The 26,344-nt window shown below is 31.0% G+C and overlaps 1 protein-coding gene across 6 annotated transcripts in view; it reads left to right on the forward strand.

The window, feature by feature from the left end:
• LOC134721369 (adenylate cyclase type 2-like) overlaps positions 1 to 26,344 on the forward strand; it is an 81,818-nt gene that overhangs the window by 50,745 nt on the left and 4,729 nt on the right. For 5 of the 6 annotated variants that reach the window (XM_063584325.1, XM_063584327.1, XM_063584330.1 and 2 more), the window contains exons 7-21: positions 787 to 914; positions 3,422 to 3,580; positions 13,181 to 13,322; positions 14,854 to 14,985; positions 15,723 to 15,766; positions 16,643 to 16,732; positions 17,127 to 17,291; positions 17,723 to 17,804; positions 18,708 to 18,839; positions 20,227 to 20,280; positions 21,072 to 21,223; positions 21,872 to 21,941; positions 24,717 to 24,875; positions 25,473 to 25,607; positions 26,087 to 26,297. In XM_063584325.1, the coding sequence (XP_063440395.1) occupies positions 787 to 914; positions 3,422 to 3,580; positions 13,181 to 13,322; positions 14,854 to 14,985; positions 15,723 to 15,766; positions 16,643 to 16,732; positions 17,127 to 17,291; positions 17,723 to 17,804; positions 18,708 to 18,839; positions 20,227 to 20,280; positions 21,072 to 21,223; positions 21,872 to 21,941; positions 24,717 to 24,875; positions 25,473 to 25,607; positions 26,087 to 26,297 (1,855 nt within the window). The remainder of the gene's footprint in view (positions 1 to 786; positions 915 to 3,421; positions 3,581 to 13,180; positions 13,323 to 14,853; positions 14,986 to 15,722; positions 15,767 to 16,642; positions 16,733 to 17,126; positions 17,292 to 17,722; positions 17,805 to 18,707; positions 18,840 to 20,226; positions 20,281 to 21,071; positions 21,224 to 21,871; positions 21,942 to 24,716; positions 24,876 to 25,472; positions 25,608 to 26,086; positions 26,298 to 26,344) is intronic. The other variant, XM_063584328.1, reaches the window with a different exon arrangement.

Genomic DNA, 26,344 nt, shown 5'->3' on the forward strand with positions numbered 1-26,344 from the left:
CATACAGCATGTATTGAACATTGATGTATTGATGCAATGCACAGCAAACAAAATATTGACAATTCTGACCCATAGTAATAAAAGATAACAGCAATCATTCATGGTTAGTTTAACAATGAAACCAGCCATATGAAAGACTGGCAAAAGGTCTGAATAGTGGGAAAAGGCCTGGTATGCTTGTGAATCAAATCATTTGACCAAAAAATAAGAAATCATTGTTGCTGAAATGAAAGCAATTTGTCCTTATGTATAATGAATGATAGAAAATCTTGCTTGTTTTTCACACTTAGAGAATGAATATAAAAATGGGATATTAGAAGTATTGATGGAATAGTCGTAACAGCATTTTTCTTGTACAATATGGTTTATTTTTGTATGGTTCAAATATATGCCTGTAAAAAGAAACTATTTGTTAAAAGTTATTGAACTAAATAACATTCTATTACAGATAAATTAGATACTTTCAGATGAAAGTGCAATATATTAATATGGATTGATCTCCATGTTTATAAAATAATATAAGAATGAGATTTACAAAATAGGACTCAAAGTGTTCATACTACTACAGTCATAGACATTAATTGCATTTAGAAGGATTGAAAGGAAAACATCAGTTTTGTAAATGTCAAATTATTTTAGATTATTTAATGGTTAAAAAATAATATGCTAGATTTTCCTTAGACAATCAGAATATATATCACTTGTACCTACTTATATTTGTTTACAGAAACTGATATATGTTTGATAATTTAGGTAATGTAAATTTGTAGTTTTTTTTCTCTTTAGAAACACCAGTGCTTAAGGATAAAGATTCTTGGTGACTGCTATGTATGTGTATGTGGAGTACCAAAACCTAACCCAAACCATGCACTGAATTGTGTTAGTTTGGGTGTAGATATGATAGATGCCATAAGGTATGGATAAATAATGGCAAAAAAGCAAATAATTGCTTGAAATGTGTTGATGTTGGCATTTCCATTTATATAGTAATGTATATCTTTAGATAGTTACACTACTTCTTAAGGACATGGGACATAGTAGTAAGGGCTGATGATAATGCACCCAAATCCAACTGTCACGGATAGTTCCATCAGGTACAGGTATTATGACATTGTTTATAATAAAGTTTCCACTGGATCTTCTGTTAGGTGGAACAAATATACGTTGACACTACCACTGAATTTCAGGGTCCTGAATTTTGACATCTGAACTTTTTTTCATATAGATTGTTTAAATTTTGAAAGAAAATATGACAAGAATGAATTTTATTGCCAGGCAAGAATTTTTAATTGTGTTTTATAAATGGCAGTTTCTGCTTGCCAATAATTCTTACCAATCCCTAAACACTAACAACTAGATTCAAAGGGGTCATTGTTTGTTGGCATTGAAGTCTTCTCACTGCTTTTCCTCTGGATTTCTAACAATTTCGTCTTCTAAAGTCATGGCATAATTTTAATAGAAGTTTTCTCTTAAATTCAGTGTCAATATTGACGGCAAACAATTATTTGAAAATTTTCAATGGTTTGTTGGACTCAAAAACTAAAATAAAGGTCTTGACCTAAATCATTAAAACTACAATCCCTGAGCTTTGACCCTACACTCTGTTATATATAAGTCCAGACAATCCTTAATTAGCCTGATTGTTGGTATGTTATGGTATGTATTGGAGATCCTATTAACATATCTAGTCTGTCACAACTCATCGTTCACAAATATCAATTTGTCATCCTTGAACTACTTCTCAACAAAAAATTAACATCTTTTGTTATATAATCTCTGAAGACATTGTGTGTTTTATAATGTAATCAGAAAGAAGAAGTCAAAATGACCTTTAATTTCCTGCAGTTTTGTAGAGTGTTCATTTATTTAGATATTGGCAGATGCAAAATAATAAAACTTGAAAACATGATTGAACATCATGGAACTTGAAAAACCCTTTAGATAAACAGGATGGAAATTAAAAAAAATTGTATCAAAAGTAAAATAAAAGAAATTGTCACTATTCATTCCCAATTTCTTTGCTGTCCAACTACTGAAGAATACAAAAGAACATCTGTTAAGAATTATTTCTGTGAAAGTTGGATCAGTACTTATAGTCTATTATAGATTGAAACTAATTATGTATTATTGTAATCATTTGGGAGATTAAATGTTATTTATTCCTCCAGTAATAATTTTTCATAGAAAATTCAATATAATCATATTTTATGAGTTATAACGAAACAGATGATATGCTTTCAAAAACTGTAAATTTGCAGTCAGAAAATAACAAAATTTAACTTATTACTTTGATAGCTAATAAATTTAATACCCTTGGATCTAAAATTTGAACAAAGTATATTGAAAAAGTCATTTTGAAGAAAAAAGTACCTATATTTTATGTTTAATTTCATTAATATTGTATAGATGAATTATTAAGACAGTCAGAGAAAATTTCATTAATTTTGTCTGAAAAGGAAAAATAGTGATAAGACTTATTTGAAGACTTTCTGTTTTTGAGAGGAAATTATAAATTTTAAACAGAATTTCAATTTCTAACCAAAACACTGGATAAAAAAAAATCAGAATGAAGAGGGTTTAACACAATGTTTAGGTATATTCTATTGTCAAAATATACTTTTGAATAGTCTTAAGTTTTTCTTACCATTTTTTTATCATAATTCATTACATTACATTTACAACCCAACAGATATTGCTCTGCTAAAATTGTACACTACATGTTTATCGCTTTAAGCGTTAGTAGTGCCAACATCAAATCATTTACTATTATTGCTGAAGCTGGAGAAAAAGCATTAAAACACGATGTTTTATTATTGTTAATTACTATTAAAACTAATTGTTAGGTTGCAATGAATGATTTTTTACTTGAAGTGATGTACTTTTATTGAACATGAATGATTCTTTTCTGCTCACTGATCATCAGCTGATTGTGCAATATCAATTTGTAAATATTGCATAATGCACAATTGATTCATGGGGGAACAATACAAAAATGAAATATTTTGAAATGATTTTTAATGTAAAAATAAACATACTTATATGTAAAAGCAACAATATTAACCAAATTATTTTCATGGTAAAGAAAATATACATTTTTCTCTTTGAATATCAGCTGTATTTGAAGAGGGCTAAGAAACAAATAAAATGCTAGCTTTAGCAAGCATACAATCTCCTGTTTTTCTGCAAAAGACAACTACAAGCAATATTGAATGACGATAAGAACATATTCTCTATTTATACAGCAGCTGGTCTCTTTTTCCAGAATATAGCTAGCCTATGAAGTGATATTTTGTACAGTCACATCACTTTTTTTTTAAATTATTTAAACATTTGAGGTTGGAACACTCAATTAGTGACAATAGATTGGTAAATGAATGTATTCTGTAAAAGTAATCCTTTGAAAACTCTATGTTATATCTAGAGAAGTGAGAGACGAATCTAAGACTGATGTTGACATGAGAATAGGTGTACACAGTGGTAAAGTCCTCAGTGGGGTCATAGGATTAAATAAATGGCAATATGATGTTTGGTCTGATGATGTCACTTTAGCTAACAATATGGAGGCCAGTGGAATTCCGGGGTAAGCATATAATATCTTCAATTTAACTTAATTTTTTTATTTTTCATGTGAAAAATGTAAATAGGACTTTTTTTAAATAAACCTATACATACAGCATTTTATTTGTTCTCATAATGTTTGAGTTTTAACTTCAGGGGCAGACATACATGATAAGATTTTCTTGCAAATCAGTTGTGGGTACCAATAGAAGACCAGATTACAAAAAATCGTTCAGCTCACTTAGCAATAAGAAATACACATCCCTGTTGATAGAAAGTTAGAATTAAAAACTGGTTGCTTGTTTTGGAATCTTATTTGTTATACATTACAAGTGTGGACACAGATGAGTGTGGATAGTATGTTTGGATGTTTGACAATAAAGTTCTATGTTTTTCCTATATGGTGTTAATAACTGTGTTGCACGGTGACAACCGATCTGAGCATTAGGAGTGTTATTTATTTGATATTTTTTATGTTCAATACAGACATAAGGAGACAGTAACTACATTAGTTACCAAATGATTATGATAGAACATGTTCTACATCTTTGGTTTTGGATACATTTTGTAGCTGGGAGAGCAATTGTTAATTTCTGTGTCGATTTGGTCTCTTGTGGAGAATTGTCTCATTGGCAATCATACCTCATCTTTTTTATATGTATTTGCTTACTATTGGTATGGTTCTATTTACATTACTTTGTGGTGGATTGTCAGTATCATTATTAAATTTTTTTGTTAAAATGTCGAATTTCTTCCTCAAATTAGAATACATTTATTGGTTTTAAGTAATGACAATTGCTTATATCTGACATGATTATTGGGGCTAAATAAGATAGGAATTAAACCTCTGTGCTGATTTATATCAATTCTTTATATCTCCTCCAAAGCTGGTCGAAGCAAAGACACATTTTGACCAATATAAAAATGATTTCACCAAAAGAACCTTTGTGAGCATGCTTCAAAGACTCATAACTGCTCCAAAAGTAATCTGATCGAATTTGAAGCATGTCAAGCAGATATCATCAACATCTACTTAATAAGTCTTAATATGTCTAAATACCTAAAAAGCTATTTAGTACTCAAAAGGTATTGCAAAATTATTCCTTTTCATTTTTTGTTTTGTTATATGGATACAAATATAAGTGATACATGTACCAATACAGTATTTGTTGTGGTATGCAAGTGTAGTAATTAACATTTACTGTAACAATGTTAATTCACACAAATTAAGAAATAACAAATGAATGGAACAGATACTCCGCAGGGTGCTGCTTTATACGACTGCAGAGGTGGAAACCTGAACGGTTGGGGCTAGTATGGACACAGCATTCAAGCTGGATATAGCTCTGAATTTGGATTGTGGTTAAATAGTTGACACAACATAGGTTTCTGACACAGATTGAATGTGGTCTTTTAAAGAACTTCAACTTAAAAATTTTAAATTGGTTATTTACCTATTTTGGTCCAATATCCAAAATCTAAATACATGGTTAAATTCAGAATATCATAGAACCCGAAGAATTCAATTTTTGATGAAATCAAATAATGTTTAATTTGAGACCCTTTAGACCTCCATGTGGACCAATTTGATAACTGGGCCCAAATAATAAAAATTTGTAAGGGTTCGGCGGAACCCAGTGTCTCGCCTACTTTTGCTGTTAATCACAGGCTCAACAAAAATGAGGCAAAAAATCAATAAAAATATTCCTCTTGATACTATCCTATGATTGTAAGAAGGTTCTGTCAAGTTTGGTAAAAATCTATGATAGTTAATGAATCTAATAAATGTTTTAAAAACTTTAACTGCAGACTGTATGTAATGTTAACTGGAAGAAAATCTGAGTCAATTTAAAAGTAAAATACAGAAAGAATGGAGATATCTTTATACAAAATTTACTTCTGGATACTATCTAATGATCATAAATAAGCTTCTGTCCAAGTTTTGTACAAACCCAAGACAGTTTAAGAAAGTTATTTAAATTTTAAAAACTTTAACTAGAGTGAATGTAATGTTTCCCTGCAGAAAAACTAAGTCCATTTAAAAGTAAAATACGAAAAAAATGGATCTATTTTTTTACAAAATTTGCTTCTGGATACTATCTTATGATCATAAACAAGCTTCCGTCTAAGATTGGTACAAACCAAGGATAGTTGAAGAAAGTTATTAAAATTCTAAAAACTTTAACTAGAGTGAATGTAATGTTTCCCTGCAGAAAAACTAAGTCCATTTAAAAGCAAAATACGGAAAAAATGGATTTATTTTTTCATAATATTTGCTTCTGGATACTATCTTATGATCATAAACAAGCTTCTGTCCAAGTTTGGTACAAACCAAGGATAGTTTAAAAAAGTTATTTAAATTCTAAAAACTTTAACCACAGAGTTGATGTAATGTTTCCCCGCAGAAAAAACCTAAGTCCATTTAAAAGTAAAATACGGAAAAAATGGAATTTTATTTTTACAAAATTTACTTCTCGATACTATCTTATGATCATAAACAAGCTTCTGTCCAAGTTTGGTAGAAATCCAGTATAGTTTAAGAAAGTTATTAAAATTTCAAAAACTTTAACCACAGAGTGAATATTTGTGGACGCCGCCGACGACGACGGAATGTAGGATCGCTTAGTCTCGCTTTTTCGACTAAAGTCGAAGGCTCAACAAAAATCTAAATACACGGTTAGATTCGGCATATTGAAGAACCCCATATATTCAATTTTTGTTGAAATGAAACAAAGTTCAATTTTTGACCCTTTGGATCTTAATGTAGACCAACAATACTGTGCAATTGAATATTCCTGGCTATTGGCAATACTGTGCAATTGAAAATTTCTTGCTATTGCGCAATATTGTGCAATTAGATATTTCTTGCTATTGTGCAATACAGTGCAATTAAAATTTTCTTGCTATTGCACAATACTGTGCAATTGGAGATTTCATGCTATTGTGCAATACTGTGCAATTGAAAATTTCTTGCTACTGAACAATACTGTGCAATTAAAGATTTCTTGCTATTGCAGAATACTGTGCAATTGAAAATTTCTTGCTATTGCACAATACTTAGTATAATAATTTTTGACCCCGATTGGGACCAACTTGAAAATCTAAGTACATGTTAAGACTCACCATATCAAAGAACCCCAAAAATTCAATTTTTGTTAAAATCAAGCTAATTTTAATTTTGGACCCTTTGGACCTTAATGTAGATCAATTTAAAAACAGGACTAAAAATTAAGAATCTTAACACGGTTAGATTTGGCATATCAAAGAAGCACAATAATTCATTTTTTTTTATGAAAGCAAACAAAGTTTAATTTTGCCCCTTATTCCTTTGGACCAAAACTCCCAAAAATAATCCAAACCTTCCTTTTGTGGTCATAAACCTTTATAGATTTCTATTAACTTATGCTAAAGGTATTGTTAAAAAAACCAAGAAAAATGCTTATTTGGGACCTGTTTTTGGTTCCTAAATCATACACTGTTGGGACTAAAACTACCAAAATCTATTCCAACCCTCCTTGTGTGGCCATAGACCTTATGTTAAAATATCATAGATTTCTGTTCACTAATACTTGAGTTATAGAGCAAAAACCAAGAACAATGCTAATTTGGGCCCTTATTCCTAAACTGTTGAGACCAAAATACCCAAAATCAATCCCAGCCTTCCTTTCATGGTCATAAACCTTGTATCTAAATTTCATATATTTCTATTGACTTTTACTTAAGTTAGAGTGTGAAAACCAAATGTCAATGTGTCAAACGTGATACCAATGTACAACCAAAAAGTTTTCAATTTTTGCGGTCGTATAAAAATGATCTCAAATCAAATTTCTAATGGAGTTTGCAACAATAATTATTCAAATACTCATTTTAATAAAACATAAAGTATTAAAATATAAATGTCATACAGTCATGGTGATGATGCCCTGCTAGCATATAACGTTAAAAAGGTACATAAAGTGAAGCTGCCAAAAATTGAACTTAAACTGAGTTTAGAGGTAATAAGCATTATATACACATTTCACTAAATTTAGTTGAGACAAACTTGAGAAATTTTTCCATTTGTGAAAGGGCATAACCCTAGGATGATAATCAAAGTGCTTGTAATCACTGAATGGCTATTAAAGACTGCTTAAATTTATCAGTTGGTAGTAAAGTGAATTTTGCATTGTATATTGTATATACATGTATAGCATTATTTTAAGTTGATTCAACTACTATTCTGGACAGAGAAATCTAAACTCCAATTTTTAAAGAAGATTTCATAAAGCATTGGTTTTAGGTAATTCAACAACAATTCTGGACAAAGAAATAACTCCAATTTATTGTCTGGAATCTACAAAGATGTTTGTTTTTGGCCCTTAATTCCTAGACTGTTTGCCCCATAACCCACAAAATAGACCTCAACCTTCTACTTATGGTATTCAATATTATGGTACAATTTCAGAACAATTGAAATACTTATACACAACTTTTTGTACGGACACTAGATTAATGATTGTTTTGGTCACCTTTGGAACCCTTATTCCTAAACCTTAGGGACTATATATATAACCCCCCAAAACAATCCCAAGCTTCCTTTTATGATTATAAATATTACTGTGGATTCATTATTATTCTTTGGATACCAATTTTCGTGGCTTTCGTGGGTAGAGTCTAACCACAAAATTAAATGTTCAAAGATTAACAAATTTTCTATAGGCTTGTATATATGCAGACTTCGGCAAAATCACGAAATTAAATATCCACGAAAATGCAAATTTTCTTTAATCCACAAAAATTGGTACCCACGAAAATAAATGAATCCACAGTATGTTATAATTTTAAGGCTTCCTTTTTACTCATACTGAAGTTATTATCTAGAAACCATCCGTCTTGGGAAGACGACGACAGGATACCTACATGTATTTCAACTGCAAAAATTTCTGTGGTTGTTTAAAAATTTCAAACATGTACCGGTACAATGAAATATTGTTTTAGAAATTGATAAGCCTAGATATGCCTTATAATTTTTCCCCGCATAGTTGAAGGACCATTTACACTCAGAGTCAGAACCGAGTCATCAGTAGGCAGCTAGTACAGATGTATTTAAACAACCTAGCATTATATTGCTAGTAGTGGTAGTAGCATTCTCGGGTAAATTTGTTCTTTTTTTTTATGATATGTTTGGTTCAAATCAAAATAGAATGCTTTTATCTCGGATCCCTAATACTTACATTGTAAATAGAGGTGATACTACTTTGACAAATCCTTGTACATGAAAGTTTTCTGTCAAATCTTGATTTCACAAAGAATGATTTGCATAACAATGAACTAATGAACTGAGCTCAAAGCAAAGTATTCAATAATACACTTAGACAAAGAGCTAAATTCAGTGATATACTTTGTACTACAGGTCCTTCATTAACATCCATCGACCAAAACCACATCTCAAAAACATTCCATACTACATGGTCGGATTCAGAAGTCCTGAAAAAGACATGATTTTTTTTATCATATTTTAAGTATATATACACAGGTTAAAACTTTCTTGTGGTACAATCATTCCGTATCTAGCAACTATCAATTTGCTTCATGCACATATTGATATGTGTTGAGTTTACCTCTGTTGGAAATAAGAACACACAAACACAACTAATTTTAGTCAACGGACAAAACATTCAAAACTATAAAATATTATCTAAGACTTGTCAGTGTCTATTTACCATTGCCACTGAATCAGTGATATATGTACACATAATTATGTACATGCAAGACTAAAATTATAAAGTACATATCATACCAGTCAACTGACCCGTTTTCTGCGGGTGTGACCCGAGATTTTCACAATTCTGAGGGATCACCCGGGACACCCGCCGGGTCATTGAAATCACCCGGGAATTCCGAAAATGACCCGATTTCACCCGTATTTCTTAGCCTTGCGATTGATTTCATAAGTAATATTCTTTTGAAATACCGGCAAATTCGTAATTCTTCCATGAACAGGAAGTTCATCTAGCTATGTAAACTGTCAATTTAAGTGACCCATTAAGTGCATGGCTTTACTTGACAGCTTTGGATATGTCATATATAAGACTAAAACTGACATTCAGTCTTTACGATATCTTCATTCCCAAAGTCATTTTCAAATCTGACTTCATGGTAAAATAAGATTCCATATCTACAACCAATGAAAAGGAAATATCCCTCTAATAGACTAGCATTTAAATCACAGTTTTCGAAAATGGAAGCTAGGTCACCTTGGAACCTAGAACTAAAAAAATCGAAACAATATATCTTAAATATTTCAAATGCATGTACATGAAATAATATTAATCCCTAAAATTCACCATATTGTTCCCTATTTTATCTTCTGTTCGATACTGTACATCCAGTGGAGGATCCAGAAATTTTCCAAAGTAGGGGCCCACTGACTGACCTAAGAGGGGGCTCGCTCCAGTCACGATTCAGTGATTTCCTATATAAGCAACCAAATTTTTTTCTCAAAAAGCAGGGCCCCCCCCCCCTAAATCCGCCTCTGATATCAACCTCTAGATGTCTTTCAATTACATTCAGTTTAGTGTGGGTTGATGTTTGATTGTTGTACATGTTACAATGAGCAAAGCCCATACCGCAGTCAGCTATAAAAGGCCCTGATAAGACAATGTAAAACAATTAAAACGAGAAAACTAACATGTCTGTTTAAGGATACATCATCAAAATATGTATGGTAGGTAGGTAGGTCGGTATATTCTTTTTATTATTTTGTCCATTTTATTTTTTGCGCCATGATTTTGAATTGTGTGGTCCGTCTTGCATGGTCCGAGTTGTCCATGGGGCGAGAGTTCCCCTACTTATAATGATTGAGGGGGGATAGGACCTTTATCGGGACTCCGGGATCGGCTGATAATAAGCTCGGGATTTCGGGATTTGACCCTTTCGGGATACGGGAATTCTTTATTTCGGATTTCGGGATGCCGGATTTACTTTATTTAATTTCGGGACCTCGGGATTTAGTGTTTTAAGCCCGGGATTTCGGGATCAGGACCCCTCCTATCCCCCCTCATGATTGGATTATTTTAAAATGGCTTAGGATGGGTGCTCAAAATAGGATCGGTCAGGTACCCGTAAACAAACATATATTTTTTTGGCCTTACCGAGAGCACCATTGAAATATATACAAATCACGGATCAGATTCACATCAACTATGTAAGACCTAATTTCAACACCCCTAAACAGTGAATATTTTTATCGCAAACAGTAGAATTTTATTACATAATCTGAAAGATGAAACCTTGAACTTCACAGGAAAAATACTCCCATTGCTGGAAAAATCATCTAAAAAAGTATCAGTTCAATATGTAAAGCCATTATTATTGCATTTTTTCAACTAAAATAGAATTTTCAGCTAAATGATAGCATCAAAGGCATACATACACCTTGCTACTTAAAAGTAGCAAAAAGTGTTTTTTTTTTAAATGTACATGTACTAAATAAAAGATATCATTTAAATCTATTTGTTTTAAGTTTTGAAAAACTACAAAATCCCAATTTGTGACTAAACCTTGCAAATTGAATTTTCTACTAAAAAAGTGATTTAAAATCACTTATTTCAGTAAGTCCCCTGCATGACTGAACATGGCAATTTATGAGCTGCCATTTTATCACACCAAAACAGACCGATAAACAAAAAAAATGACAATTGTAGGATACGTTTCTGTAAAATATGAAAAAATCATGTTATTTTAAAATAAATGAATAATACCAAATAGATACACCAAAATTTAAAGCACATTTACAGGAGGGATATACACAATCATTGCTCAACTACACATTTCATACTATATGCATTTATAAATAAATATTGGTTTAAAAAAAGAAATATTGATGTGTATGACATTATGACTATCATGCTTATTCCAGAAATGTAGAAATAATGTACATCGTTTTCATTAAGATACCAGATACGACTAAACATGTAAACAACCCCTGAACTACAATGTTATATGGAATCGTCCAAAATGTAAAGCCTAATATACAATGTTGTATGGAATCGTCCATAGCAGGCGAAAGACAGAATTCGCGAATACACGGTTTCCGCTGTTAATGCCAGTGTTATCATGACTTACATTAGGGGATGAAATGCATATAGATGTCTATAAACAGCTGATAAAGTCTATTCAATAGTAACTTTTTTGTTCGTTGAAATGTATGGGATTGTACAGCACGTGTCATCATGACATGTGTCCCTTCGCGGCCTTCAGTTTAGATTATAGACTAGAGAAGAGACTAAATGCGTACAAACCTGATGTCAAATGAAGATATACGGAATTCTTTAAATGTACGAAACACAAACACATATGACAATTGTTCACATAAAATAGATAGTAAAATTTTCCAAATGAACGTCCATTAAAATTAAGTCTCGGATGAATATTTCCCGCGCAAATGTCATGGAATAGACCAAAACGAATTTTAGGTGTGTGTTGTCATTAAAACATTCGGGTCAATGAACACAGTTAGATTAAATATATAAATATGTTAACTATATTTATATTGGTTTTTCAGAAAAGTGACTTTACCAGATTTATTTTTGTGGCAAACATCGGTAAATAGCCTATATCATCTTGACATGACATATGAAAACCCCTTAAGCATAATGGTGTGTGTATGGAATAGTCCATCGAATTGTCCAAACCGATACAGGTGAAATAAGTAGAATAATATTGCTGTGTCTATTGTGGACACAGCAATAAAATCAGATTTAAGATCCTTATGAGCCCGTAGTAAAGTAAAAAAAACTGTAAAAAGCCTTATTTAATAAGATTTGCTCGATTAACCTTGAAGTGAAGACTAATAAAAATTTGCGTGTATAGTGAACCCCCTAAATAAAATAATACTGTGTTCTAGACCACTTCCCCTTTCGGTGATCTACAGAAATGATTTTTTACTATATAGTATGTTAATAAAAAATGAAGGAAATGTGTTAACTTTGATGTATAATTACCAATGTGACAACTATTCACAATATTTATTTATTTAGCATATAATCTACTGCATCTACTCAATATTTATCTGTAGACATGTAGCAAAATAAAAATTGTTCAATTTTCTACAAAATGTAATTTTATGCAATGCAATTATTGTAAATTCAGAAATTATTGCAATGTTTTATTCACATTTCTGGTATCTGATACATATATTTATATTGAACTTTTCCTGAAATAGCAAGTATTTATCTTAAATTTTTGTTTGTATTGTTAAATCAAAAAGAAAGATTAAGGCTCGCAATAATTTCTGAATTTACAGTATATTATTTTTAAAAATAGGCTTCAATGCATTAAGCAAAACACAGCATTTAACTCAACCAAATTGATTTCTTTTTGAAGAAAATGTGATCACAACCAAGCATAAGCAAACTTTTTTTCGGTCTCTGTCACAAGCTTATTATTTTTATGCCCTCGTCCTTTGTCTCATCTTGATATGGTAACATACCTGAATTTTATAAGTTCTTATCCCATCGATCCTACCTAGAGACATATCAACATCAATTTGTCAAATTATTTTGGCCAATGAAATAAAAAAGATAAAGTAAGATATCAATTTTGAAAATAAATAATTCATCATTTTTATTGTTTTTTACAGAAAAGTACATATAACAAAGAATGTATTAGTTCAATTAGGAGATAATCATCAGTTTACGGTGGAGAATGGTAATGGTCAGGAAAGGAATGAATATCTGAGGGAGAAAAATATAGAAACTTTCATCTTATCTGTCAAACAGCCGGTATGTTAGAAGTCAGTAAAATAACAGCAGATAAGTGAGAATCAGTAAAAAAATCCCATTGAAATCACAACATGTAAGTCACAAGTCACTAATTAAAAAAACACAATAAAACAACAACATGACTAGGTCAGAATCAGTGAAAGCAGGTAAGTCAGATATCAGTAATGAAAGAACAATAAATAAACAGCAGGTTAGTCAAAAGACAGAAAACAACAGTAAAATGAGAGAAAGTTAGTAAGATTTCAGTAAAATAACAGCAGACAAGTCCATTGTAAAATAACAATAGGACGACTAGACAACATCAAAATAACAGCAATTTGATTTATATTCAAACTTCAACAGTAAAATAACTGGTGATAAGTCAAGGTGAAATGACAACAGAATGATAAGACAACAGCAAAATAACAGCAAGTTATCCTGAAGTCAAATTTCAATAGGAAAATAACAGCAAGTTATGCCCAAGTCAAATTTCAACAGGAAAATAACAGCAAGTTATCCCAAAGTCAAATTTTAACAGGAAAATAACAGCAAGATATTGTGAGGTCAAATTTCAACAGGAAAATAACAGCAAGTTATCCCAAAGTCAAATTTTAACAGGAAAATAACAGCAAGATATTCTGAGGTCAAATTTCAACAGGAAAATAACAGCCAGTTATCCCGAGGTCAAATTTCAACAGGAAAATAACAGCAAGTTATGCCCAAGTCAAATTTCAACAGGAAAATAACAGCAAGTCATCCCAAATTCAAATTTTAACAGGAAAATAACAGCAAGATAGTTCGAGGTCAAAGGAGTATGTTCTGTATCTTAAAATGGCCCGATTTTTTAAGCATAAATTTCAAATTCGGATTTATTGATCAATATCACAATAAAATTATAGCTAATACAGTGACTAGATAGGAAATTTTGTTGAAAAATTTTATGTTTCTGTGTTTCATTATGACGTCACAAGTTGTTTTTCACGATAAAAGCAATGAAAATGGGTAAATTTCAATAGATTTTTGGACAGGAAACAAAATAGAGTGCATTCATCGACATCAAAGATCTTTTAAAATAATGTTTGTGAAGACATTTCACATGTTTTATTTGAACATTAAGTTTGTCGAACTCTGCACTCTATGTTTCCTGGTCCTTAATTTGGTTGAAATCCAGCTGATTTTGTCAAATTTCACCAAAATCCATTATATTGACCTTTTTGGGATGCAAAAATCAAGGTGTTAGAATTAAACTTTGACAAAAATAGTTCTGTTTAACTTTCTCACATGTCTTTAAGGCAACATGAAACATATATTGTCTTGTAACTATGAACTTTATAATTGGGACCAAATATGGCCCTTACTGACTTACTCCTTTCCACTGTCAAATGATAACAGGTTAATCTGAAGTCAAATTTCAATAGTAAAAAATAAAAACAAGTTTTGGAGAATGTCAATCAGTTATTTCACCTTCTTTATTCGTTGATATATACTGAAGTTACATCTTATTGATAGACACACTTTTATAATGATCACTTATTATATTTTACTTTTTCAGGAAATACCAAAAAACAGACCAAAGTTTAGTTTTAGAAGTTATGTTAAAATGGCAATGTTCATCTCTAAATTACAATGGAAAGTAGAGAAACCTTTTGCTAAATGGAAAGCTGTGTCAAAGGCAATCAGAATGGTAAGTCTTTATTGAAAGAATTTATGAGTTTGAAGTCAATGATACAGAAATCCTTTTTAAATTTATAAAAAGTTCTACATGTCATCCATGTCATTTCAGACTAATGTATAGTTGTCTCATTGGATTGATTTGAAATACCAAAGGTCTGAGTTTGGACAATTTGGAGACTATGCAGAATTATGTTACTCTACATTAGTGGAGTTAGCTCCCTGTCTATCAATTAGTCATTTAAAATTTGTCAAATGATAGATAAACCAATTTTTCATGATGTTTCGGCCATTGGCCTTCTTCAGTTCTTGAAAAATTGGTTTATTTATACAATTATATAAAGTATGTTCCCTATTGGAATTTTGAAAACAAGGACAAATGATAGACTTTACAACATTGTAAATGGTGCAGACTTTACAACATGTTCAATGGTATAGAATTAACAACATGTTCAATGGTACAGAATTAACAACATGTTCAATGGTACAGAATTAACAACATGTTCAATGGTATAGAATTAACATGTTCAATGGTACAGAATTAACAACATAGAAACCTTTATCAGAGATGAATTTAAACATTACCTATAACAGTATTTAATTTTTGATCATAAATTATAAATCTTAAATCAAAATAATTAAAATTATATCCTTTCATTGATATCATTTCTCTTTGTCTTGTAAATTCATCATTTTTCTCAATTGTAAGATGTATTAATGTCTAAATAATTCCCTTTTTGTGTTTTACAGAGTCCTGGACAGCTAGCTCAGAGCAGTTCATCAAAAATAACTAGGTAATCTTATACAAAATGTATTTTGATTACCTTTCTTTTTTTAAACACAGATTGTAAATCTAAATGTTAACTTACTTGGTATTTTTTTTTTATTTAAGGTTCAATTATTTTCAACATTTTTATGCAACTACATGTTTTACAAATTTGTTTGTGTCAACCAAATATTTTATGATAAAAAATTATGTTTTCAAAAATGCAGTTATGTTTTTTTGTTGTTTTTATGCCCCACCTACTATAGTAGAGGGGCATTATGTTTTCTGGTCTGTGGCTCCGTTCATTCAGGTTAAAGTTTTTGGTCAAGGTAGTTTTTGATGAAGCTGAAGTCCAATCAATTTGAAACTTAGTACACTTGTTGCTTATGATATGATCTTTCTAATTTTAAAGCCAAATTAGACTTTTGACCCCAATTTCACGGTCCACTGAACATAGAAAATGAAAGTGGGAGTTTCAGGTTAAAGTTTTTGGTCAAGGTAGTTTTTGATGAAGCTGAAGTCCAATCAACTTGAAACTTAATACACTTGTTGCTTATGATATGATCTTTATAATTTTAAAGCCAAATTAGACTTTTGACCCCAATTTCACGGTCCACTGAACATAGAAAATGAAAGTCAGAGTTTCAGGTTAAAGTTTTTGGTCAAGGTTGTTTTTGATAAAATTGAAGTCCAATCAACTTGAAACTTAGTACATATGTTCCCTATAGTATAATCTTTCTTATTTTAATGCCAAATTAGAATATAACCCAATTTCATGGTCCATGGAACATGGAAAAGGATAGTGAGAGTGGGGCATCCGTGTACTTTGGACACATTCTTATTTTTTTTCTCTAACTATTCTTATTTTTTTTCTCTAAACTAAACTTTATTTTCAATTTTTCAGTGAAATAGATATCATTCAAATGGGCAAAAAATTTCATGCAGAAGTGAACATGGAGCTAGAAAACAAATCAAAACTTCTTGGAAGGAAAAGGTAGGGTAGCCATAATTATTAATTCAAAAGTTCATGATGATAAACTCTTCATGCAATGGAATCACTGTTATGACGTAAATAAAATTTAGACAGTGGCCTGCATATTTCCAATGGAGCTTTGATTTATTAAAACTAGTATGCAGCAAGGCATTAACTTAATAACTTTTTAAAACTATTTGAGCCTGCAAGATTTCTTTAAACATTTTATTTAAAAAAAAACTTATTTGCAAGTAAATTTCAAACGAAGGAGATGTTGATTAACCCAAGTCTAAAAAAAATAGAATTGGACAATGGTTATATTTGAGTTTAAAAGATATATATTATATTATAAATTAGGTATGTTTGTATTTTGTTGTTCAAAATACACAGAAATCAGTTTTGATTTTAATTGCAGTAGTTGGGAAGGAAATAAAGATTACAACCCTTGGTGGATGAGGTTCAGTAAAGAATTAGAGTTAGAGTACAATAAAGAGCCAGATCTATGGTTTAAAGTCAGTCTTATATTGTTGTTTGGTGTCTTTGTTGGTATTCAGATTGTTCATGGTGTTGTATCTGTCAGGTAAAAGCACATTTGTAGCTTGTTTCAGTTAAAGAGAGTTACAGATTATTTTGTAATCATTTATACATCAACCCTCTTTTGGAAAAATCTGAAAAGAAAATTTCAATGTAAGATAATATAAATGTAAAGTGTATCGGCATTTTTCTTTATAATGAAGAATAGCAATAAAATTGCTTTTCATATAATCCATGTATAATAATGTTCACTTATAATCTTGTTTGTTTAAATGCGCTCACCCTTTATCCCTCTATAAAGAGTTACGCAAATTAAGTGGTATAAGATTCAAAATAGTACAGAGTAGAATAAAGCTAGGTCTTCAATAAATTTGGAACATCAAGACTGAGTACTAATTATATCACTTAAATTTAATTTGTTGTCAATAACACAGTACCATACTACACTACTATGTAATAAAAGCCTTTCTTTTCCAGAGGATTTGAGTATTATGCAATGTTTGGTATTGGTATAACAGTATTCACAGTACTCATTGTTATAAGTCTTGGAGAAAATTTTGTAAGTACTGCATGACTTAATTGTCTGTAATTTTCACACTAAAATGTATTTTATCACTTCAACAGTTCTGTGCATGTTAATCTTTCCACAAATATTAATGCACTTGTTAAATCTACAATTTCTCACTGAGCTGGATGTCTCACATTTTTTCTGTAGTTACTTTATTAAGAGTTAGAATTCAGAATAAACTAAAAATTAAGTTCTCTTTTGGCTCATTCCAACATAGCTGAAAAATAATAAATAATAATATATCAAATGCTTGACAACTGACATGTTTTGCTGAAATATTAAAATATATGAGATGTTGTAAAAAGAAAATCAAAAATCTAATTAGATAGCTACATATTTAAGCTCACCTGGCTAAAAGACTGGACAAAAAAGATCAGCAAGATAAATAAGACCAACAAATAAGACAACATTATCAAAATTGTTTTTCAACTTATTGAAGTTGTGCCCTTTAATGACATTCACATTTTATTTTTTATGAAAACTGTAATAGATAGATAGAAACTTAAGCGCAAATAATCAACAATACCAGTCAGTCAACTGGTTAATGGAGCAATTGCCCTGTAACATAATTTTTAACAATTTTTTATTTTTTTTGCATATACATTTTGTATGCTGAAAAACAAACTTGTTGAAGATGCAGGTGAGCTAGTTTCTTGCCTGTAACAATATACAGATACCAATAAAAGAACTTATTCTTGCTCTCTTTATTCAAACTTTGTTAAAATTTATAAAGATAGTTGAAATAAGTGTTTGATCTTTATCAAATGTCAAATGTATAACAAAAATAATTTTGTTTGCACTTTCATATGATTGTATTTACAACAAATGTGCACGCATGCATGGTCACTTGCCTTTTTCATAACACATATTCTTTTGAACATTTTGTTTTTGCAGAACACTGAAGAATCTAGTTTTTCAACCTGGTATTCTAGAATTTCTCAAAACTTTCTCCTGAGTTCACCTATTCACATTTTTACAATATGCCTGTGTGCTGTTTTGACTGGAATTTGTTCACTGATACCATTGGTAAGTGTGGCAGTGAATTTTACATGTATGCATGTAGAAATTTAATATGCTTGATTTTTGAAATCAGTTTTTCTTGTATTGAGTGCAGGATTTTAACATGATCTTTTAACAATTTAAAGCTGGTTGTGTTTTATTAAATGTTTCCTTTTATCAATCAAAGATTAGATATAATGTTTAGTGGACAAATTTTGGATTTCAAAGATTAAATATAATGTTTAGTGGACAAAGTTTGGATTTCAAAGATTAAATATAATGTTTAGTAGACAAAGTTTGGATCCTTTTTCACAGATGAATCTGAGTGTATATATATTGGACAGATGTGATCTTGTAAAAATTAAGAGTTTACTGCAAAAATATTGATGGCAAATGCATAATTTTTGTTGCTGCTTTATCCATCAATTTGTCTGTTTATTTCTTAACTTTTTTTTTATTGCAATTTTTTTTGTTGAAACTTTTTTGATACAGGTAATTTTATTTTCTTATGGTCCTATATTTAACCATAACAATTTGAATATTTAAATTAGATAAGGTAATAGCCATAGAATTTCTTTCTGCACAGACATAATACACATTGAATCAACCAACCTTGAGCAAAAAATTTGTTTGACTCTACAGGGAATCATTGAAACATGACAGGAGTGGTTCCCCTCTTAGGCAGTCTGTGGGCCCCCTTTGTATGAAAATTTCTGGATCTGCCATAGAAAGTTACATTCTGCCATTGTACTTGACCTCATTTTCTTTGTTCAGTGACTCCTAAAAAGACCATATTATTTTGCTATGTGAATTTCTCATTTAATTATGAGTTAATATGATAACTATATGTGATAAATGGGGTTCATGCAAAGTCTACATGTCCCTCAGACAAGGTTCACCTGACCTCAACCTCATTCTATGGATCAGAGGGTATCTACATGTAGTTAATAAACCTCCTACTCTTTTTTAACCCTGATCCCTAAAACTTCACAGGCAGATTGCTCAAATGTTGAAGTTGTTTAGATATTGAATTGTTTGAGGATTTTTTTCCCTCACTTTTCCAGACTTTGAAACTTAGTAATTTTTCAGAAAAATCTTCTAAAGATTTTTGTTATCCACTCCTAATATGTTTTTTTCCACCCAGATCCATTGAATTGCACAGGAAGATTGAAGATATGTTAAGTCGACTGTTATGGAATTGTTTGAAGAATTTTTTGATATTTTACTGCAGTAGGCAACTTAGTTCATTTTCAGCAAAATTTACAACCTTTTTGTAATTGTTACTACATTGATATAATTTTATATTAATTATTATTCACAAACATTGCAACCTGTCAATTTGAGACTCAGAGCCATTTTTTTTTATTTGACCTATGAATATGATTAATTATCAGTTCCACATTTTGTTTAACAGGTCAGTTGTAATAGGACTAAAGACCAGATGCCTGATGGTTGTAATAAACCTATTGTAAGTTTTATTATTTTACATCTTGTCAATTATTAAAAAAAAATAGAATTTAATTTGATATTTGCAATGATATTTATATATCAGGAAATCATAAAATATTTTTTGACTTTTCTTTTTAATTTGAAAAAGACAAATTATACTGTTTTAGGCAAATATTTGGCCTCTGGTTTTCAGATTTTTCAAAGACATCGTTTTTCAGATTTCAATTTTGTGATTCAGAATAACCCTGCTTTATTCAACAACACATTTTGTTCATATTTCATGCCAAAGGTCATGCTCAAAAGTGGTTATCGCTGTAAATGCAGATAACTTAATATTTGCCATAAAACAGTAGCATATAACACACCATATAGATATAGGAAGATGTGATACGAGTGCCAATGAGACAACTCTCCATTTTACAATTTACCATGTCTGTATGATTAGTTTGAACAAAACTCCAAGGTAAATTCTAAAGCCCCCTGGGAAATCCATAAAAAGTGATAGAATCAAATAATTGGCTTTATCAAACATCCAATGGAACATATGGAAACAACTGTCATAGTCTTATCTTCAAAAGAAATTGATGAGTTTTATTTGTTTAATGACATTGCCTACCAATTATAGGGTCTTGCATGGTCAGAATTTGAGAAATTGATGGGTAAAACCTGGTTTTGTAGTTAGCTAACATCTAACTTGTATGACAAAATTGTAACATTTCTTCTCACATCTTCCAAAAAATAGTAATGAATTATACTTAGATTAGAAATTGAATCCTTTGAAATATTGTTGTTCATTTTTATCTTTTTCAGTATTTTGTACTATGCAGTTTTCTGAGTTTATCAGCCAATGTGTTATTTCTACAAATCAAGTACATAGTAAAAGTATTGTTAATGACTGTTGCTGTGATAGTATTTGACATTCTGTTCCATACAGACTCGGTATTCCAGACAGAGGGTACTATGTAAGTATTGTTTATGACTGTTGCTGTAATAGTTTTTGACATTCTGTTCCATACAGACTTAGTATTCCAGACAGAGGGTACATGTTGTACTATATAAGTATTGTTAATGACTGTAACAGTTTTTGACATTCTGTTCCATACAGACTCAGTATTCCAGACAGAGGGTACTATGTTATTATTGTTTATGACTGTTGTTGTGATTGTATTTGACATTCTTTTCCATAAAAACTCAGTATTCCAGACAGAGGGTACTATGTAAGTATTGTTTATGACTGTTGCTGTTATAGTATTTGACATTCTGTTCCATACAGACTCAGTATTCCAGACAGAGGGTACTATGTAAGTATTGTTAATGACTGTTGCTGTTATAGTTTTTGACATTCTGTTCCATACAGACTTAGTATTCCAGACAGAGGGTACTAGTCTTATGTTAATACTAGAACATAGCATGGACTATGATTTAAGTTTTTATATTTGAAAGTGTTAGTTCTGTATTTCCACAGGATTATCTCCCTTTAATTTTGAATATTTATGTAGGAGTAATGGATTTCCTCTGAGAGCCTTTGCCCAAACACATTCAGGGTGTTTGTCATCATGCAGGATACACTTGTAATTGAGGATAAGTATATGATATTTTTTTATTTGTAGGTCTCTGTCAGTATTGGGTTCAGTATATACAGGAGTTATGTTTGTGGCTTTAGTATATTTCTGTAGACAGGTATGTGTATTTTTTTTAAGACCTTAAGTTATGGATTTTTTTGCCAAAATAAAGAAATTACCTTGAAGACATGAATAGTTATCGAAGGTACCAGGATTATAATTTAATACGCCAGACGTGCGTTTCGTCTACATAAGACTTATCAGTGACGCTCATATCAAAATAGTTATAAAGCCAAAAGTTATAAAGTTTATATATCTCAACTTGTACGATTCGCTCGTGTTTGTAACAATGTTTTAGATTTTAACGAGAGAAATTTATGTATTACTGAAAAATTATTACACCAGGGTTTTCGATATCACAAACTAGTCAAAACTTTTACTAAATTTTATCATCGGTATAAAGACATCATTCGTAAATATAGCTCAACATGCAGACTTTTTATACGTTCAGGTATTTCACATCCAATTTTTTATGGAAATATTCTTTATAAAGCACAAAGGTGTCAGTATTCACCTCAGAAACTTACAAAACCTTTAAATAGACTGATTAAGAAGGGATATAATTACGTTACTGTTGTCAAGTCATTAAAGATTGCATATTTTGGTGTTAATATTGAGTCACTGATAAGGTCTTTGCGTCAGAACTAAAGACATTTATTCTAAAAACAGTTGTTGGCATGACACGGGTTATGTTCTTCTCATATATGTTATGATGGTATGATACTAAACCCCTAACGGGAAGGATTGTGCCTGAGGTTCATATGATGAAATCATAATCTTTCAGTCAGTTTAATTGAAGTCTGGAGCTGGCATGTCAGTTAACTGCTAGTAGTCTTGTTATTTATGTATTATTGTCATTTTGTTTATTTTCTTTGGTTACATCTTCTGACATCAGACTCGGACTTCTCTTGAACTGAATTTTAATGTGCGTATTGTTATGCGTTTATTTTTCTACATTGGTAAGGGGTATAGGGGGAGGGTTGAGATCTCACAAACATGTTTAACCCCGCCGCATTTTTGCGCCTGTCCCAAGTCAGGAGCCTCTGGCCTTTGTTAGTCTTGTATTATTTTTATATTAGTTTCTTGTGTACAATTTGGAAATTAGTATGGCGTTCATTATCACTGAACTAGTATATATTTGTTTAGGGGCCAGCTGAAGGACGCCTCCGGTGCGGGAATTTCTTGCTACATTGAAGACCTGTTGGTGACCTTCTGCTGTTGTTTTTTATTTGGTCGGGTTGTTGTCTCTTTGACACATTCCCCATTTCCATTCTCAATTTTAAACAAATACAAAGTTGAAGATTATTGGGGATCCAAAATTCCAAAAAGTTGTGCCAAATACGGCTAAGGTAATCTATGCCTGGGATAAGAAAATCATTAGTTTTAAATCAGAATAGTAAGCTCCTAAAGAAAATATAACTAGAGGTTTTAAAGAGCCTGTGTCGCTCACCTTGGTCTTTGTCCATATTAAACAAAGGACACATGACAAAAAAAATTTTGGTGTTGGTGATGTGTATGTAGATCTTACTTTACTGGACATTCTTGCTGCTTACAGTTTATCTCTATCTATAATAATTTTCAAGATAATAACCAAAAACTGCAAAATTTCCTTAAATTTACTAACTCGGGGACAGCAACAACCGGTTGTCTGATTTGTCTGAAAATTTCAGGGCAGATAGATCTTGACCTGACAAACAATTTTACCCCATGTCAGATTTGCTCTAAATGTTTTGGTTTCAGAGATATAAACCAAAATCTACATTTTACCCCTATGTTCTATTTTAAGCCATGGCAGCTGTCTTGGTTGTTTGGCTGGGTCACCGGACATATTTTTAAAACTAGATACTCAGTGATGATTGTGGCCAAGTTTGGTTAAATTTGGCCCAGTACTTTCAGAGGAGAAGATTTTTGTAAAAGTTACCGACGATAGACCCCAAGTGATGCGAAAAGCTCAATTGGCCATTTGGGCCAGGTGAGCTAAAAATAAGAAGATGCCAATGAGAAAAATCTCCAAAAGAAACCAAATGACAAATGTTTTAAAGAATTTAAACAAAAAAACTAACTGCCTTATATATATAAAACAAGAATGTGTCCCAAGTACACAAAGGCCCACTTGCACTATCATTTTCTATGTTCAGTTGACTGTGAAATTGGGGTAAAAACATTAGAAAGATCATTTCATAGGGAACATGTGTACTAAGTTTCAAGTTGATTGGACTTCAACTTCATCAAAAACTACCTTGACCAAAAACTTTAACCTGAAGTGGGACAAACGAACGGAGGAACGAACAGAAGCACGAACAGACAGGCCCAGAAAACATATCGTAGGTGGGGCAAAAAAATAAACGAAAAAATTTTATTGATAAACAAAAACAAATCACAACCACTGAATTACAGCTACTATTACTTAGAAGAGGCACAATCATACAGAATCCATGCCATTTGTGATAATTTATAGTTAAAAGAATGATCTCCGAAATTCAAGCAAAACCAAAATTTAAATTGATTAACAAATCAAGTAAATTAAATCTTCTGTCAAGATATACTGGGTACAATAGAAAAACAAAGGATATGAATCAGGTATCTGTCCATTAAACAAAATTAGTGCATGCACAGCAAAAAATAAACCAAAAGAAAATGAACAAATAAACAGCACTTTTAGGGCTTCATCTCAAAGTGAGGCCTTCAACACAAGGCAAAAAGAAAACTGGCACCTCACTGCAATTTGAGATGGCCTTTAAGTTTAAGCTTTTTCAAACAGAAAACTTGTCAACAGCTACATTATATTATATTTCGTGTTTTTTTTTTTTATTAATGTTGTGTTTTGTTGTAGGTAGAGTTTATGAACAGACTTAACTTTCTATTGAAAGACCAGTGTAGAACAGAGGCTAGGTTATCAGAGAATTCTGCCTCACTTAATATGAAGTTATTGGAGAATATTCTACCATCACATGTAGCTGAATATTTTCTAACTGATCAAGCTAAGGATCAGGTAATGTTATTTAACACCTTCAAAGGCCCTCCTGTCTTCTTTGGTCAAAAGGATTTTTAAGAAATTTTTTTTAGAAAGTATAGCTTATCATCCAGCAACAAAGAACACACAATGATATTGAAGACTGATACAATACAGAATCTGATACATGAAGTCCTTGTTTTAGACAAAATTAAATATTTTGGAATAACCATGCTGTGATTCCCCAAAAAACATGGCTTTACTAGAAGAAAGTATAATAATGCCACTTTTATGGTCCATTGAATTCAAAAATAAAAATGATCTTTCTTTATCAAATATTAATAAATATCATTCAGATGTTCAAAAGACATTGGAAGAAAACATGCATCTGTATTTGAACCGTGGAATTACTAAAATTTTGACACTGCACTGTGACTGTTTTCAACTGAAAACTTAACTTTACAGGGTGGGTCTGTGAGTAAAAAAGAATATGTTGGTTTCTTCCTGTCAAATTTAGTAAAAAAATTCTATGAAAAGTTGATAAAACTAAAAATTGAAAAGTTATAGTTTAGAAATATGGAATGGACACAACATTTTTCAAGGACCCAATTAATGAACTATTATATTTTATTTCAGGAATTATACAGTGAAAGCCATGAAAATGTCTGTATTATGTTTGCCTCCATACCAAATTTTAAGGAGTTCTACCAAGAAAGTGCAGCTAGACAGTGTATAGAACTACTCAATAATATTATTGCAAAGTTTGATCAGGTATTCTTTAAATACATCTAATCTCAGTAAAGATCAATCATTCAATGTAAAGTTGTCTGTTTATCAAAATTACAGATTCTAATGAGGTCTCAACATTTCTCACTTTATGGTCTATGTTTAAAACTTGCTTGCATTGAATATGCATGTGTAGTCGACTCATTGGCTGATCTCATGTCGAACCAAAATTTAAAATAAAAAGATTTAACTTGTTTGTTAACATATTGTCCTGTTACTGGTACCTTGTGGGCAAGTGTTCAAAATTGTTCCCAGCACATTAACTAGTTTAATACACACACACAATTTTTTTTTTATTTACATTTCTATTTGTATGACATTGATATATTGAAATTAATGTATAATGGACTGTACAATTTTCCTTCATATGATATATATATAGATAATTTTCATCATCATTTGAACATTGTCTGAATGTATAAAATAAGTCTTTTTATAATAAGAAAAAAAACATTTGATTTCAGATGTTACTTTTGCCAGAGTTTTCTAAAGTAGAAAAAATCAAAGTGATTGGAAGTACATACATGGCTGTGACAGGATTAAAGCCAGATCTCGGTTCTAATGCAGAATCATCACACAGGTCAAATGTTGTTACCATGACGCAGTTTGCATTGAAAATGATGTCAGAGCTTGAGACTATTACATCAAACACATATCAGTTTAAATTAAGAGCAGGTAAAGAACACATATTGTAAAATAAAACAATTTATTACAATAGTATT

Source organism: Mytilus trossulus, chromosome 6, assembly GCF_036588685.1.
Source record: "Mytilus trossulus isolate FHL-02 chromosome 6, PNRI_Mtr1.1.1.hap1, whole genome shotgun sequence".
In the NCBI taxonomy this organism is placed as follows: domain Eukaryota; kingdom Metazoa; phylum Mollusca; class Bivalvia; order Mytilida; family Mytilidae; genus Mytilus; species Mytilus trossulus.